Raw genomic sequence first — 17,730 nt, forward strand, 5'->3', positions numbered from 1 at the left:
GTGAAGCACCAAGCGCGGCAGCAGTGAATGAGCCCTGCATGGTGCCTGGACCCCATCAGCCACCCCTGTGCCCCCTTCTCCTCCACTGTACCCCCAACCCCTCCCCATGCCCCAACAGTGGAGATGCCTCTGTGGAAAGTGCCAGGGGGTTGTGGGGGGCTGGAATTTGCACCAGGCATGGGCAAGCCCAGTCCCCAAACTGGGGCTCCTCCAAGCTCAGTGTTTCAGTCCTCGGGCTGGGCACATGTTGCAGGGCACAAAGGGGTTTAAAATGACCCTTTTTCCATCACTGCCAGCACTGGAGGGTGGGGAGGGAACAAAGGGGGTCCCCACAGCAGACAGCCCTGTGCCGCCAGGGGACCCTCTGTGTGTCTGGCTGGTCCCACCTCCCGTCATCTTCTGTCCAAGCCTCCCACCATCTGACATTCAGATTTGGAGGGGCAGAGCAAGGGACCAGCCCTGGGGATCCTCCAAGGTCCCTGGGGGTTAGGACCAAGGCGCTGGGGAGCTCCGCTTCATGGGGTACAGAAGAGTTCAGTTTCCAGCGGTGGCAGCAGCGCCAGTACCTTCAGCTTTAGGAGGAAAACGCCGTGACCCCATTGCTTTTGGGGCGAGTGGCACCATCTCAGGGCATGGGAGGAAATCTGGGTCCGGCTGTGGGGTGTCTGTCCCCTACTGCCCTGTCCCATAGGGCCAGTTGAAGGTGCTCCCGGACAGCAGCATGTCCCTGATTAGTGTTTCGATGGGCGTCTTCCCCACCAGCCTCATGAAGAAGAGCTGGGAGATGAGTGCGGCCGGCACGGCGCGGAGAGCCGGGAGCCGCAGCAGCAGCCGCCCAAAGCGCTGCGGTTGCGATGGGTACTGCGCCCGCACGTACTCTGTGAGGGCCACCTGAGCCTTCTCCTGCAAGCTCTCCACATGCGCCGGGTCCGACAGGCCACAGGCATCTGCAGGAGGGGTGGGATGGAGAAGGGTCAGGGATCGGAGCCCCCACCCCGATACCCACAGTGACTCCCTCTCCTCAACCCGCTGCCATGGCCACGCTACTGCCCAGCTGCTCCTCACTGCATTAGGGCATGCAGCATGGGTCAAGAGCATGGCTTGGACCCCTCTGGCTGCAATGGGTTGCTGCAGGCTCATTCCCCCCAGGAAGCACCAGGCACAGAGATAGTAAGCATGGATGGGCCAAGGGACGGGGCTCCCCGAGATCCTCCCCCAGTGTATGGGGAGATATTTGTTTTCCTGCAGGTCTCATTCTCATTGCCCCGGGAAAGCTCATCCCTGCAGCTGGATGGGCAAGCTGGGGTGCTGCAAACCATGCTGGAGAAGTGCCAGGGCATGAGGACAAGGCCAAGTTGGACAGGGCTTGGAGCAAGCTGCTCTAGTGGAAGGTGTCCCTGCCTATGGCAGGGTGTTGGAACTGGATGAGCTTTAAGGTCCCTTCCAACCCAAACCATTTTAGGATTCTATGATTCTCTGGAGCCCAAAATCCCAAGGAAATAGGGGGCGGATGCTCCCTGGGGGGAGGGGCTCACCATGGGATCATGGCTCCAACCTACCTGGCGTGAAGAGCGCGATGGCTTTGAGGCAGCTGTACTCGGCTGAATCCACCTGGAGCCGGTTGAGCTTCTCCACCTGATCCTGGAAGATGCGGATCTGGTCCATGAAGGAGACAACGCGGTCGGCGGACATGGGGGAGGCATGGAAGCCGGCAGCAGCCAGCAGCGGGGCCATATGCAGCGGCAGCGCCGACTGCGCCGCGTTCAGGACAAAGAGCTCGCTCCAGCTCAGCCGCAGCAGCGCCACTTGGTCGGAGACGGGCAGCTCTGGGAAGAAGGGAATGTTCCGGGCCCATTCCACCGTGCTGAAGAGGAGGCGTGCGGCCAGCTCGCAGATGTTGTCGATACCCATGACGCTGCCCTGCTGCGCATACTGTGAGCCATAGCGGGCAGCAGGGTAAGGCTCAGCCCGCAGGAGCTGTGAGATGAGCTCCGACACCGGCTGCCCGTTGAAGTACTCCCCGCTGGGCAGTGTGTTGGGGCTGGTGCTGGAGTGGCTGGGGGGGATCCGACCCCGCTGCACGGCTGTGGGCAAGAAGAAGAGGTGTCTGCCTGCATCCCCCTGCCCCATGCAGGAAGCATGCAGGATGCTCCCAGTACACTCCAGCATCCCAGGTAGACCTCTCACCCACCCCGAGAACAAGGGGCAGCTTTCAGGCTCTGTCGGAGAGGGAGGTGGTGTGTGCCACAGGCTACTCCCACCACCTTAATCCATTTAACATCCCAGTGACTCACTAGTTACTCCCAGGGTGCCAGGGCTGTGGCTTGGCCATGGCCTCCCTGCCATGCCATGCCAAACTGGGCGTGCCATCAGCACTATGGCCCCCCGTGCCAGCTGCAGTTGCCACCCAAGGTCATCCCATGGTGGCAATCATTTATGTGCAACTAAAACGTCCATACTGGAAGCATTGTTAACCCCAGGGCACTCCCCCTCCTAATTGCATTCAGGGAGAGCCATTTCTCAGCTCCACCACACCCCCCCCCCCCCCATTAGCGCCCACTATTTGCTCAGTCCCTAGTAATTAATTTATGGGCTGTTCATGAGCCACTTAAATGAGAGCTCTAAATCATGCTAAGTGGCAATAATGCCATCTCCACTCCTCTGGAAAGGAGGGAATTACTGTCCTGCTTCCAGTATCCTTCCCTCTGCTCCTCACATCAATGCCACCTGCCATGAGCAGAGCCCACGCCAAGCCCCACTGCGGCTCCAGCATCTCCATATGCCATGGCACAGCCACATCCTGCCGCCGGGATCTGAGATGTGGGGCTAAAGCCTTCATCCCCTTTACAGCAGCATTCAGGGTTCACACCCCCAAGGTGATGGGAAGCAAGGAAGCAGCCAGGGGATCAATGTGGCTGCACTGGGACCTCCACTGCGCCCAGGGCCGTCCTGGCTCCAGTGCGTCCCCTTATCAGCTCCAGCTTTTCCAAACAAACACCACCTGTGCTGCCCGCAGCGACTGGGAATCAAGGAGGCAGGGAAAAGACAAAAGGGGCAAATGGGGACTGGGGGGGGGGGGGGAGGGGGATTGCTGCTAATGGGGGTCGCGGAGAGGTGGGGAAGCAAAGCAAGCACTGGGAGCCCTCGGGAAGCTTCCCCATCACTGCGGCACTGGCGTTACCTTCCTTCCTCATTCCCACACGGAAGCACTTCTTCAAGCGGCAGTACTGGCATTGGTTGCGGTGGTGCTGGTCGATCTGGCAGTCGCGGTTGGACCTGGGGGCAGGACCGAGATGAGGAGGTGCCGGTGAGGAACGATGCGATGCTGCTGTGGGGGGAGTCCCTGCACTCACCTCCCCAGCAGCTCAGGACAAAGCCCTTCGCCTCGGAGCGCGGCATCGGCCGTGGTTGTGCCACGGGCGCTCGCAGATGCTATGGAAACAGCGAGCTCCTACGGCAGGGGCTGCCCTTTCCCGTTGCCAGCGTTGCCCTGGGCTGCAGGGAAGCTGGAGACACCCCCGGGGCTGGGGAGCGATGCTCCCGTATCCGGGCAGCAACACCGCCTCCCCCCCCCCCGCCCCAGCCCCACCACCAGACATGTGAGGAATTCCAACTATTTCCTACCGGGTGGGTGCTGAGCCTGAGACCCCGGGTGTCCCCCACGGTGGTGGCCCAGCCCTGTATCCTCCATGAGGTCTGGCCTCAATCAGACCCAGTGTGGGGTCTCACCAAGCACTCTTGCAGCCTGATCAAGCCTGGGCAAGGAGCTGCAGGCACTGGGTAGCCCCGCACCATGTAGTGTGGCACCAGCCACCACCAAACCATCCACCGCCGCTCCTGAATGGCATCACCAGCATCCAACACCCCCCCACCCCACCCCCCCCAGCTCTGATTCCCAGCATTTGCTGCCCCCCACGGTCCTCACACGGCTGAGGGGTGCAGCGGGGCACCGGTGACACCGGGTGCTTACATCCCACATCCCTTTTCCTGGGGAGGGAAAGGGGAGTATCAGGAAACCAGGAATAAATGAAGGTGGTTTAAGCAGCATCAGGGAGGCGCAGGCAGGGCTGGGACACGTCCGGCAGCAGCTCAGACTCTGCCTGGGAATCCTGACACGAATCTCCTCATCCCTACACGACTCCAGAGGCGAGCCAGGCAGGGATTCCCACCGCTCTCCGACCGGAATTAATTCACCCCGAACATCACCGCTGCGCTTCGCGCAGCCTAAAACGTGTTGCTGATAGAAAGTTATTCCAGCGCCGAAGCGATAGCGATCGCTCATCACCCCGACAGCTCACATCTTCATCAGCGCCGCAGCCAAAGCTGCCGGCACCGCGGCCAAAGCCTGCATTGGACCCGGCTGACCCTCACTGTGGCCTCAGGGCACATTCCCAGCACCGGGAAAACCCCTCCCCACAAACCCATGTCGGCTCCCGACAGCAGCTCACCCGCAGCCAAGTTTTCACACGGATAAGCTGCACCAACCTGCGAAGGGGTGAGAACACAAAAGGCGTATACTGTGCTAATTATGTAATTAGAACGTGTAATTATTTAGTGCAAGAACTAAACTGAATCCAACTCACTTTTAATATTCAAATTAGAGCAATCTTGGCTTGATGCTGCTTTTGACTCGGTGAACAAAGCAGATGCCAGCGCTGCCGGGGGAGCATTGTTCCCGGCCCCTCCAACACTTTACTCCCTACTTGGAAAACCAACGTTTCTCTATTGCACCAAAATCACTTCCCAGCACAAAGAAGAGGGGGGAAAACCCAAAACATTTGAAGTAGGTGCCCAAGGTGACAAGGACACGATAAAATCTGGGATGCTCATGGGTGAAGGCCCTCCAACACTCCTGCACCTAAGCAGCATCTGGGACACAGAGCTCATCCCTCATGCAGGGTGCCCCAAATTGGCCTTTCCTTTGTTCCAGGACAGTGGGATTTCTCAAGAGCCATGTGTATTCCCCATCTCCACATCAGTAGTCCCGAGCAGACACTCGCTGGTGGATCCTGATGATCGGATGGGGAAACTGAGGCAGGGCCAAGGGTGATGCACACACTGCATCCGCGCACGCTGCATCCGATGGGGAGGACCAGGGGCAGCAAGAACTGCCCCTTGCCCCACACTGGCAGCTCCAGGGCCCCACTCCACAGCCACGAGTGGCTCAAGCTGACGTCAGCCGGGACCCGGCAGCGCCGGTGCCAGGAGCTGCCGGGAGAGGAGGTGCTGTGCACGGGGGAGGATGAATCTAGGCCGCCCAAACGAGAGCAAGGCAGCTCGAAGCCGGCTTCTGCCGTAGCAGCAGCGCTGCCCTTTCCCTTCCCGAGGCATCTCAGCACCACTAGATGAAGCTCAAAGCAGCCAGGCCCCTTCAGGTGGGAAGAAAGTGGGGTGCCCCCTTTCCAGCCGGCTGTGGGTTCCCATGCCATCTTCGCAGCACCCTCCCTGGTTTAGCCAATACCACTGGAAATGCTCGCTTGTGGATCCAGGCTGGCAGGTGAGCCCCTAAATACACATTTCTGCCCTATATACACCCCAAAACCAGCCCAAAGATGGGGTCGCTCACCAAGTGCCGGCCACCCTGATGCTCATTCTGAGCCCAACTAGAACTCCGGAGTTATTTGCAGCTCAGAACTTTGCAGGGGTCACATCCTGGCCCTGATGGTGGGCCCGGATCTGCTGCAGCCTTTCTCCCCAGCTCAGCGTCCGCAGCACACCGCGCTCTTGACATCTCCGGTTTAATGACACTCGGTGCTAAACCGGTGCTTCCTCCCGGTAGAGTGGCCGTGACTGGAGCAAACCATGACCACGAATGGTGGTTAATGCCAGAGCAGAGCCAGGCAATGTTGAGGATCTGGGCACCGGCTGTGCCAGAACACCCGTCCCTCGGGGATCCATCCCAGGACGGTGGATGCTCCGGGCAGAACGGTGCTTATGTGAGGTACAGAGCACCGGGAGCCACTCTGTGGCCGCAGTGGGGCCCCTGTTAGTGCTGCAGCGGAGCCTGTGTGTGCTCCACAGCAGAGCCACTGCGGAGCCAGGCTGGGGACCTCCACCGAGGCCACCAGGAAGCCGCACCAGAGCCAGCATAGAGCCTGCACTGTGGGCCAGTGAGGAGCCACACCGGGGCCAGCGCGGAGCCACACCGAAGGCCACTGGGAAGCCGCATCGGGGGCCACACCGGGAAGCTGCCACTGCGCCAGGGCTCTGGCAGCCCGGGGTCCCCCCGCATCCCTCCTCCGGTGCCTCCGTCCCTACCTGCAGGTGTAGCTGAGATTCCTGCGGATGCTGCGCTTGAAGAAGCTCTTGCAGCCCTCGCAGGTGAAGACCCCGTAGTGCTTCCCGCTGGACTTGTCCCCGCACACCACGCAGTCCACCGGCGCCCCGGCCCGCTCCTCCTCGCCGTGCTCCGCGTCGCTGCCGCCGCCCGCCGGGGACGCCTCCTCCTCCCCGCCGCCGCCGCCGCCGTTGGGCTCGCCCCAGCCGCCGGCCACCATGGCCATGGCTCCGCGGCCCCGGGGCTCAGCGCCGGCCCCGCCGCCGCATGGAGCGGAGCGCGGCGCCCGGCGCCTCCCGGAACGAGTTGAGCAAGTTTTTTTGGGGGGTGGCGGCCGGTTCGCGGTTTTGGGGGGGGGGGGGAGGTTTGTTCCGCCCCCCCTCTTCTTCTATCCCAGGGCTTCCTCCTTTCCTTCCCCCCCCACCGTTAACGGGGGGGCCCCGCGGAAACTTTGCGGCGGCGGGAGCGGGGCGCGGCGCGGCGCATCCCCCCGCGGGGCGCGGCGGCTCCGGGCGCGGCGGCAGCCCCGGGGCTCGGCCGCATGCGGGGGCCGCCGTTGCCCGCCCCCGGTGGCTTCTCCGCTCCGCGGCACCGGCAGGGAAGGAGGAGGAGGAGGAGGAGAAGAAGGCGGCGCTGCCCCGGCCCGCCCTCGCCCCTACGGGCCCCGCCGCCACCGCCGGTACATGCAGCCCGGTCCCGGTCCGGGTCCGGCGGGACCCGCTCCGCCGAGCCCCGGGGCTCTCCCCGCCTCCCGCGAAAGAGCAAAGTTCAGCCGCTGCCGCGGTGGCCGCCCTGGATGCTCCTCCCCGTCCTCCTCCCCTTCCGCTCGCCGCCCGCCGGGTCCTGCCCCGGCCCTGGCCCCGCAGCACCGGGCAGCCCCCCCTCCACTCCCCCGCCGAGCCGCTTCGCGGGGGGGGGGACATACAGGGACCGGGCGGGCACCGCTCCGCGCCGCAGTCGGGAGCCGGGGCTGGGCACGGCTGGGCGGCTCCGCGGGCCGGTGGTACCGGTTGTGGCGGAGGCGGCTACGGCCTCGGTTGCGGTGCCGGGTGCGGGCAGGGCGCTGGAAGAGCCCGTTCGGGTTGGATGCGGCCCCCGCCATGGCCTTTGGGGAGCAGGGCGCTTCGCTGTCGTGCCGGTTTGCCGGGCCCGTGGCACTTAACCGGCTGCAATTATGGCTGCGGTTACTGCTGCGGCCCTTGGTCCCCACAGCGAGTGACCTCTAAGCTGCAGCGGTGCGGCAAGGGCTGCCCTTGGGGACAAGGGACCGTGTCACCACATGGTGTGATGCCGCATGGGGCTGTGGATCGCGGGATGCGGGTGGGAAGTCATTCCCAGGCCTGGCCCATGGCCAAGCCGCCGGTGTTGGGAATCCCATCCTCTTGCCAGCAGCCCCAACGGGATCTTTAATTATAGCCAGCAGCACCAGGCCGCAGCTCCACGGCTCGTGTGGGGGGCACAAGGGCTGGGGGCTGTGCCTTTGGGGTGCTCTGGTGGCACTGGGGGTCCCTCAGCCCCCATGGCTGAGGCCAGGTGGCTGCAGCCCAGTTTGTAATGCGGTTCATCAGGTCTGACCTGTATGGCCTTCCCGCAGGCTTTGGGTGCCGGCTCTGGGTGCTGGTGCTTTGTTAATTGTTAACGAAGAAACAAGCTTTGGGAAAGGTGCTTGACCCGGGAGCAGCCCTCTGGGATAGCCCTCCCTTCACCTTCCACCTGCGGGACAAACTCCTCCTGGCTATGCCGTGGTGGCTCCAGTGGCTCCGGGACCACTCCGTTCCCCTTCAATTTGGGGGTGAGGTCCAGCGGGCACGGTGCAGAGATTGGGTCCCCATGCACCCCTGTCCCATCTGCCCTGGTGTGCCCTTGGGGCAGGCCTATCCCCATGGGGCGACCCCAAGGATGCTGATGTTGATCGGAGCTGCCAGGACCTTTGTGGCACGTCACGGTGCCATCCTTGGCATTCCCAACCAACACACCAGGGCCAGCATCTCCAGTGGGGAGAAGGGGAAGGCAAAGCAAAGCAGGATGGATATAAAAAAAACCATGAAAGGGGAGCTGGAGGAGCTGGGGTGCGGCAGAGGTGGATGGATTACAGCTTTGGCCATAAATAAACCTCCATTTCCTCCTGCTTGGAGGGATCTCTGCTCACCAGGTACCTGCTAATGCAGCCACACCAAGATACCCAGCAAGGGCCAATGCCACAGGGGCTGCTGCGGTTGGGAAGCCAGAGCTGGGTGGGAAGGGGCTGGGCTGGAGGAGTGGGGGGGGGGGGGGGGGTTCATTCTGGGCATGGGGACTGCCCCCACCTGCAGCCGCCCCTGCTTCTCCTTTCTCTTGTGTCAGGCTGTGATTTATGGCCCTTTCCCTGCCCCGCTCCCGCCTCCTGCCCCCTGCAAAAAATAATAATCCAGGAACAAAGGAGGAAATTGGATCTTCTCCCCCGCATGGCTCCGGCCCCGCGCTGGGAACCGGCCTTGTTTTGACGTCGGTGTCCAGTTGGAGAAGGCGTTTGATCTCCGGAGGAATTCCTCCTTCCTCGTGCTGCTCTACTGCCTCCACTGCACAAAAGGGCCCCCGGGAGCTGCCAGCGCGTTTTGTGCCGCCCCGGTGCCCCCAGGGAAGAGTCTGGCACGATGGAGGCGCTGCCGGGGCTCCATGAGGATTTCGGGGTCAGAGCCAGCTGTGGTGTTGGGATATGGGTGGCAGTGATGATCCTCCTTTGGGCTGGAGGGTGATTGAGCAACCTTTGCCGAAGCGTGCCTGGTTCATGGCTGTGCCGGTGAGAGAGCTGGGTGCCAGCAGCACCAAAAAGCCAGATACCAGCACCGCCAGCCCTGACCCCATTTCTTCTGCATCCTGGTTCCCACCACTCCAGGCTGTGGGGCAGCCATTCCCTCTGCCAACCCCTCGCGGGAGCTTCCCAGAGGGTGTTAGATGGACACCACCGTATCCATCAGTCTGTGCCCCCATGAGGACCCACACCTGATCTGAGCAGGATCTGTCTCTGCTGTGCCCTAGAGGATGCCGAGGCCCAACCACGCTCCTCAGTGCCGCATTCCTGAGGTGCGGGCACGTGTGGATGTGCTGAGGGCAGGCAGGAGCTGCGCTGGAGCCCGCAGAGGGGTGAAGGGCCCCCCATGCCCAGGGGGCGTCCCGATGGTCCCAACCCTGGAACGTGGTGACCTTGCAGGGCCCAACCGCGCCTGCACTGCTGTCAGCAAAGGACAAAGGGAGGCCAGGGCCAGTGGTGCCACTGCTCCTCGGATCCTTGGGCAGGGCCATTGCACACCCCACAGCACAGCCCTGCGCCCCAAGGCTGCCCCACAGCACAGCACATGGAGCGCCTGTGCAGCAAACACACCTCTGCCGTGTGCACACACGCGTGCAAGGGACAGGCAGCAGGGTGCACACATGTGGGGGGGGTCACTGCACACACACATGGGGATCTCCCTCCCCATGGAGTGGTGGTTTCACACACACACACACACACACAGAGTGCTGCAGGTTTGCCCCCAGCCCTGCACTGAGGCAAAGGGAGACGTGACCCCCCCGCCCCTCCCTGCCCTGCATTCCCGGGATATCAGATCCCACGCCCCAGCCCGGGCTGGACGCTCACTCCCTGGGGGGACATGAATACATGAATCACTTCCCTGATCCCATCGTTCCTGCCTCCCCCACCATGCCCCCCCCCGGGACCCACAATCCCAGGGGATGGGGTGCAGCCCCACACTGGGCCATGCTACCAGGGGGTGTCAGGCGGTTACTGTAGCCCCGACAGAGGGGAAACTGAGGCAGGGAGCAGGCTGGAATGGTGGAGTCAGTAACTGGTACGTGGAGCCCTCCCAGGAGAGCTGCAGGTTTCTGGATGTACAGTGGGATGACAGTGGGGAAAGCAGGGGGGTCCCACCAGCCTGCACCATGATGTGCCATGCTGTGCCATGCTACATTGTGCTGCACTGTGCCATACTGAGTAGTGCTGTGCTTTGCTGTGCCATGCTGCACCATACCATTCCATGCTGTTCTGTGCCATGCCATGCTGCACCGTGCCAAGCCACCCCGTGCTGTGACAGCAGCCTGGCAGGCAGGACAGCACTGGGACCCCCATCCACAGCCGGGAACACCCCATCCCCACCGGTGCCTCTGGGAGTCCAGGTCAGGCCCTGGAATCAGCAGGGGGGACCCCTCAAGAGGGTCCCAGCTGCCTCCTCCTCCCGGCACCCAGCACTGAGGCTGCCCCGGCTGCCCCGGCCCTTTCATGTGGCTCTCGCAGAGCCTGACCCCGCACAAAGCCCCCGGGAGCCGATTTGAATCTGAAAAGGGGTCTGAGAGCAGAGCCCTGACCTTCAACCCGCAGGTCAGCCCCTCCACGCCACCGGGACCCCCCTACAGAGCCAGGCACGAGAGGGGGCAACAGGGGCTGGAGCAGCACAGGCAGCCCCCCAACTCAGTGATTGGGGTACTGGGAATTGCCGCTTGAACCAGCCCCTGTTCCCATTTCAGAGGGGTGCTGTGATGAGGTGATGGGGGCAGAGGCATGGGCAGCTTGGAGGGGTGAGCTGCATCCTCACTTCCCTCCATCCCTCTGTCACTGCATTGCCGCATCCCTTCATCCCTGCATCCCTACGCCTCCGTCACTGCAGCCCTGCCCTGCAGCCCTGCATGCCCAAAACCCTGCAGGCCTGTGTCATCGCAGCACCATCCTGCATCCCTCCATCCCCACATCTCCACATTATTGCACCCCTGCCCTGCAGCCCTCTCTGCCCTCTCCGTTGCCACAGCTCTGGATATTGATCCACTGAGCCTTGAACTCTGCTGCAGGATCTCTCTGGGGAGCTGCAGGCCCCATTTGAGCCTATGTAAACCTCCGTGCCTCTGTTTCCCTTCTGCCCACATTGTGTCTGTGCCCCTGCCCATCCACCCACTGGAAACCCACGCTCAGCCCAGCTCCGCTATCCAAGCCTTCAGTGTTCCAGGGTTCCTGCTGCTGGATTTCACCCCACTGCCGCCCACCCCCATCGCAGCGAGGATGCCCCCGGCGAGGGGTCACTGCTCCTCTTCCCTCCTGAATATGCATGGCCCCGCCGCCACGGCCACTGCCGTCACCTTTGATCCCACGTCAGGGGTAACGAAACGGCTTCATCTGTGCCGGGAGACAGCGGGGACAGTGCGGGGGGGTGCGGGGGTGGTGGCCCTTTGTTTCCGGGATGAGCTAAGCTCCAGGTCCGGCTGCCTGAGCCCCTCCAAACGCAACACCACCCCCCCCCCCAAAGCCTGCACCGCGGTGGGGGCAGCTGAGCCATGAGCATCAGTGGTTTATTCTCCCTGGGGATACAGCGGCGTCCTGCCGGCACGGGGGGTCCCTGGGGGTCTCTAGATGCAGGTCTCGCTGCCGGCCGTGCCCTGCTCCAGGCTGTGCAGCCTGCGGGTGAGCGCCTGCGTCTGCCGGGCGTGCTGCCTGCGCAGGGCCCCCGCCTGCCCCTCCAGCCGCCGCAGCTGAGCCGCCTGCTTCCGCCGGGCGCCGCGGTACGCCAGGGCCAGAGCGCTGGGGGCACCGGCACCGCGCTCAGCACCGCGCTCAGCACCGCACTGAGCACCGCGCTGAACACTGCACTGAGCACCGCGCTCAGCATCGCGCTTAGCACCGCGCTCAGCACCGCACTGAGCACCTCTCTGAACACTGCACTGAGCACCGCGCTCAGCATCGCGCTTAGCACCGCACCAGGCACCGCACTGAACATCTCACTGCGCTCAGCACCGCACTGAGCACTGCACCGCGCTCAGCACCACACTCGGAACCGCCGAGCACCACACTGCCACCGCACTGCACCCGCACCATGCTCAGCCCTGCACCGAGGGGACTGTGACTGGGGGACCCAGGTTTGGGGTGTGCAAGAAGAGACAGAGCTCTTGGGGTGTGCAGGAGGGGATGACACGGTAGGGGTGTGCAAGGTGCGACTATGTTTCTAAGGTGTGCAAAGGACAGGATGTGCAACATTGGACCGTGGTTTGGGGTGTGCAAATTGGGAATGTGCTTTTGGAGTGAGTGCGGGAAGGGATTGGGTATCAGGGATGTGCAAGATGGGACCATGCTTTGGGGGTGTGCAATATGGGACTGCAGTTTTGGGATGTGCAAGGTGGGACTTTGCTTTTGGGGTGTGCAAGAAGGGATCACACATTTGGGGGTGTGCAGGGAGGGACTGTGTTTTTGGGGTGTGCAGGGAAAGACCACCCATTGGGGATGTGCAATATAGGATGGAGTTTTGGGGGGGTGCAAGAAGGGACTGTACTTTTAGGGGGTTGCGGAAGAAGGGATTGTGGAGGTAGGAACCACACACTGCGGATGTGCAAGAAGGGATCTGGAGCAAGCAGGGGGTGATGTGCAACCAGGACATGCAGGAAGGCACCTAGGGGTGTACGAGGCGATGTTGCACCCAGCACGTGCCCGATGGAGGAGCCTTGTGCCTACCTGTGAGCATGGAAGAAGTCCGCAGTGACGGTGACACACTGCGCCTGCTGCGCGCGGCTGATGGCACTGCTCTCCTCCAGGGCAAGCACCAGGGCCTGTGCCCGGGCGCGCAGCTCCTCTGTCCTGGGGGACATCCCCATGTCTGCAATGTCCCTGAGCCTGGCACGGCTCACCATGGCATGGCCAGGGAGGGCTCTTACCGGCTCATGGTACGAAGCAGCTCTTCACCCATCCTTGCCGGGCCTGGAGGGTACCCAGGAGCCGCTGCTCCCACCTGGCTACTTTGGGCATCCTGCAGAAGCTGGATGTGGGTCCCATCCCTGGGGAGACCTCCAGCCCCTGGGGAAGGTCCCCATGGGGAGGTGGGAGCAATCCTCACCTCCTTGCTGCTGCTAGAGCTGCTGGGGGGGTGGCTGAACCCCTCATCCCTCTCCCACTGCAGGTGCTGGAGCACCAGGTGCAATGCAGACTCCCGCGGGCCCTGCGCAGCTTCCAGCACCTCTAGACCTTGCTTTTCCCTCTCCACCAGCTGCAACCGCATCTTCAAGTCAGCCATGGCCTCCTGGCAGGGCAGCAGCAGCGTCACTAGGATGGGGAAACTGAGGCACAACTCCATTTCCTCTTGCTGTGCATCACCCCCTGCTCTTCTCTCAGCTCTATGGCTCAGATCATAGAATCATGGAATGGTTTGGGTTGGAAAAGACCTTAAGATCATCCCGTTCCAACCCACTACTGTGGGCATGGATGTCTTACACTAGACCGTGTCACCCAACCTGCCCAACCTGGCCTTGAACATTGTCAGGGGTGGAGCATTTACCACTTCTCTGGGCACCATGTGCCAGCACCTCACCACCCTCACAGGGAAGAGCTTCTGCCTTATCTCCAACCTGAACTTCCCGTGTTTAAGTTTAAACCCATCACCCCTTGTCCTATCACTACAGTCCCAGATGAAAAGTCTCTCTCCCATATCACTGTAGCCCCCTTCAGATACTGGAAGCTGCTCTGAGGTCTCCACACAGCCTTCTCTGCAGAGAGCTGGGAAGAGACCCATGCTCAGCCCCACAGCATCCCACCTTGAGCATCGCCAGCTCCTGCAGCAGCTCTGCTTTCTCTGGCCGTCTCCAGCCGGGCAGCTGAGCCCGAGCTTCCAGCAGCACCCGCTCGGCGCGGGCCCGGGTGTCCTCGCTGCGGTGGGTGCTGCTGGGTGCTGGGGGGTCCTGCAGAGAAGCCTCCACGGCCGCCTGCTCCGCGCGCAGCCGGCGGATGTGCTCACGAAGGGCCCCTTCCTCCATCCCGCGCGGTGCTGGGGTGCTGCAGGATGAGGGTGCTGGTTTGGGTGGGCACAGGGGACACGGTGGCACCCTGGGCACAGCCCAGCATTGTGCTCCGCTCTCATCCTGGTACCTCTGCAGCGCGGTGGAGCTGCTGTCCCCACTCTCCTCCTGCCCATTCGGCTCCACTCGGCCCTGGAACTGTAGCCCCTCCGCTGGTGTGGGGCTGGACACCCATCCATGCCCCGGGCTCTGCTGCCCCATGTCTCCTAAGCATGAGGCAGGCAGTGGTCATGTCCCTCTTCCGTGTGTATTCCCAAGGGGACTGTGCTGGGGACTAGGGTCCGCCAGCATCAATCCTGCATCCCCCTGATAACCACATTGATTTTCCCAGCATCCTCCCGACAACTTCCGTGCATCCCCTTAATATCTCCCTGCATCTCCTAAATATCTCCCTGCATTACCCCTCGATACCCCCCTGCATCCCCCCTGCATCCCCCCAACATCCTCCTGACACCATCCAGCACCCCTTGTGCATCCCTCCCACATCCCCTCTTCATCCCCTGACATTCCCGTGTTCCTCGCACATCCCCCCCCCGCATCCTTCCCATGAACTCCCCAGCTCCCCCCAGCCCTGCAGCCCACCAGTTGTCACTCACCCCCCTGGGCCCCATACTCCTCCCGGCGCACCTTTGCCCACATCAGGTCAAGGAGGGCGGCGTAGGCCCCCCCGCAGCGCTCGCTGCAGGGAGAGGAGCTCAGTGTGGCACCGCGGGCTGTGTCCCCGCCGTGTCCCCGTGTCCCCGCGTCCCCACCTGCAGCGCAGGGCCAGGCGCAGCGCGGTGCTGCAGGACTCGTGCTGCCCCAGCACCATGCTGAGCCGCTCCGCGTCGCTCTTGCAGTCCTGCAGCGCGGCCGCCAGCTCCCGGTTCACCTCCTGCAGCCTCGCCAGGGATCTGGCACCCACCGTTAACTGCGGCCCTTGCCTCGGTTTCCCCATCAGTGAGGAGGTGGGGGACACACTCACCCCTGCAGCTGCTGCACCCGCTCCTGCTGCTCTTGGCTGGGACCCTCCGAGGGTTGGGGGGAGAGGGGGTTGTGGGGCTGAGCATCCTCACTGCACTGGGGCGAGTCCTGCAGAGGGGACAGGCAGAGCCCGGCACCGGGACAGGCACCGGGACAAGGCAGAGCCCGGCACCGGGACAGGCACCGGGACAAGGCAGACCCCGGCACCGGGACAGGAGGAGCGCGGCACCGGGGCAGGCTCCACCGTGCACTCACCTGGGGTTCCCTGTGCACCGGGGGGCTGCTGACCCCGGCGGTGTCACTCCCGAAGCCCCCCGGCTCCTCCAGCCTGGACAGAGCATCCCGCAAGTCGCGAACCTGCACCACGCACCGGGCTGAGCCCTGGCACCCAAGGCCTCGCCCCCACCCTCACCTTGCCCACGGCGCCCACCTTGAGCTGCAGCCGGTCGCGCTCCCCCCGCAGCACCCGCAGCGCCGCCGTGGCCCGGCTCAGCTCCTCTTGGCGGTGCCCCAGGGCTGCCCGCAGCGCCGCGTTCCTCGATGCCAGGGCCGCTGCCGCCACCGCCACCGCCGCCTCCTCTGCCGCTGCCTCCTCCAGAGCCTGTCCCATCGCCCGCCCGGCCCGGCCCGGGCTCCGGTCCAGCTCCTCCAGGCTCTGGGGATGCAGGGAGCCGGTCAACCGGTGCCCATCCACTTGGCGTCTGGGCTGACCATGCTGCTGGGGCTCACCTTGGCCGCTCGTGCCCACTCCTTGCTGGGCGCAGGCCGCACCGGTGCGCGCTGGTGCCGGGAGAACACGGCGCGCTCCAGCGAGCTCACGACGTTCTGCAGGTCCGCAAAGAGGTCGGAGCTGTGGGCTGCGGAGAGGGAGTACAGGGTGAGGTCCCTGCAGCATGGCGCAGCATGGCGCAGCATGGTGCAGCATGGCGCAGCATGGCACGCACAGTGCGCTCACCTCCCAGACCCGTGGCAGCACCGAGCGTGTCGTCGAAGCGGTGTTGCTGTGGGCTGGCAGTAGGGAGGCTGGTGGTGCCCTCCCAGCCCTCCTCATCCTCCCTGCAGGGTGAAGAGCAGAAGCGGGGTGCACCAGGGCAGTGCCACATCCCCGTGCCCCATGGCCGCAGCGTTCTGGTACCTGCTGGTGCGGCACTGGAGCTGCTCTGCTCTCTGGTGCAGTTGGGCCACTGTGGCCAGCAGCCCAGCAATGCACTCCTCATAGCGCAGGATGCCCTCAATGTCCTCCTCTGTCTTCTCACCATCCTCGTCCTTTTTGTCCTCTTTTTCCTCTTTTCCCTCTGCAGGCTGTGGGGGCTGCAGGAGTGTCTGTCCATCCATCCACCCACCCACCCACCCATCCACACCCATCCATCCATCCCTCCCTCCCTCCCTCCATTCATCCATCCCTCCATCCATCCCTCCCTCCCTCCCTCCCTCCATCCATCCATCCATCCATCCATCCATCCATCCATCCATCCATCCATCCATCCCTCCATCCCTCCATCCATCCCTCCCTCCCTCCCTCCCTCCCTCCCTCCCTCCATCCATCCATCCATCCATCCATCCATCCATCCATCCATCCATCCATCCATCCATCCATCCATCCACCCCGGCCCCAGCTGGCACCAGGGCTTGAAGGTTCCTGGTGCCCACCAGGATTTGCCTCGACCAGGGGCACCCATGGCCAAGGGACACCCGCAGGGGGCACGAGGAAGCCCCAGCGATGCGGGAGCAATCCCCTGGCAGTGCCCATCCCATGGGACACCCCACTTGCCTTCTCCATCCCCGCCGCCTCCTGCCTGCGCCAGCAGCACCCCTGGCCAGGGCTCGTCCCAGGGCCCCGCTTGGGGCTCCCGGCACGTCCTGGCTCTGCCTCCGGCCCCTGCCCTGGGCCTTTCCCTGTCCTTGTTCCTGCTGAGATTTCCTCTTCCTCGAAGCCCCGGTGCAGCCTCCTGCACTTAACCATTGCGCTGCCCCATGACCGTGCTGCAGCCATCTTAGGAGGCTCTGCCCCCCAACACTGTCCCCACTGCTCTGCCCCACAGCACCCCAGCCCCACATTGCACCTAAGCAGCAGGACACACCCAGCTTTGTGTCCTTGAGCACCCCTTGGAGTTTTAGGGGGACATCTGAGGGTGCAGAGGGGTATGCGGGCATGTGGGGTGCTGGAAGGCATTGTGTAGGGTGCTAGAGGGTGCAGGGCCATGGGGGACCCAGCTCAGGAGTGCTGTGGGCAGTGTGAGGGTGTTTAAGTGCTGCAGGGTGGTGTATGGGGCGCAAAGGGGAGCTGCAAGGGGTATTTACAGTGCAGGTGGGTAAATAAATATTTGGGGTGCAGGAGCAGCACACAGGTGCAGGGAGTACATGGGCATTTGGGGCACAGAGGGTACATGGGTATTTGGGGTGCAGGAGGTACATGAGTATGTGGGGTGCAGGGAGTACATGGGTATTTGGGGTGCAGGGCATAGATGGGTATTTGGGGTGCAGGGGGTACATGGGTATGTGGAGTGCAGAGGGGGTACATGGGTATTTGGGATGCAGGGAGGGTACATGGGTATGTGGGGTGCAGGGGGGGTACATGGGTATGTGGGGTGCAGGGGGTACATGGGTATTTGGGATGCAGGGGGGTACATGGGTATTTGGGGTGCAGGGGGGGTACATGGATATTTGGGGTGCAGGGGGTACATGGGTAT

General features: G+C 63.3%; 2 protein-coding genes across 2 annotated transcripts; both read right to left on the reverse strand.

Annotated features, from left to right (window-relative positions):
- Window positions 1–612: 612 nt before the first annotated feature.
- Window positions 613–6,595, reverse strand: NR2F6 (nuclear receptor subfamily 2 group F member 6). Its single transcript, XM_057398410.1, has 4 exons — window positions 6,259–6,595; window positions 3,182–3,276; window positions 1,560–2,084; window positions 613–947 (listed from the first exon to the last, which is right to left on the reverse strand). The coding sequence occupies exons 1-4, from the start codon at window positions 6,501–6,503 to the stop codon at window positions 673–675; spliced, it is 1,140 nt and encodes a 379-aa protein (XP_057254393.1). The 5' UTR covers window positions 6,504–6,595; the 3' UTR covers window positions 613–672.
- A 4,981-nt stretch (window positions 6,596–11,576) lies between these two features.
- On the reverse strand, window positions 11,577–15,605 carry USHBP1 (USH1 protein network component harmonin binding protein 1; the record flags this gene model as incomplete). The annotated part of the gene is made up of 11 exons (XM_057398394.1): window positions 11,577–11,819; window positions 12,744–12,866; window positions 12,944–13,035; window positions 13,123–13,305; window positions 13,817–14,054; window positions 14,148–14,283; window positions 14,674–14,756; window positions 14,830–14,970; window positions 15,042–15,148; window positions 15,296–15,397; window positions 15,471–15,605. Coding segments are annotated over 11 exons (1,512 nt in total), but the record flags the coding sequence as incomplete, so codon positions are not given.
- Between the last annotated feature and the right edge of the window lie 2,125 nt (window positions 15,606–17,730).

This window comes from Pezoporus wallicus, unplaced genomic scaffold, assembly GCF_028554395.1.
Source record: "Pezoporus wallicus isolate ANWC-B61680 ecotype Strahan unplaced genomic scaffold, APGP_CSIRO_Pwel_v1 contig_13989, whole genome shotgun sequence".
NCBI classification, from domain to species: Eukaryota; Metazoa; Chordata; class Aves; order Psittaciformes; family Psittacidae; genus Pezoporus; species Pezoporus wallicus.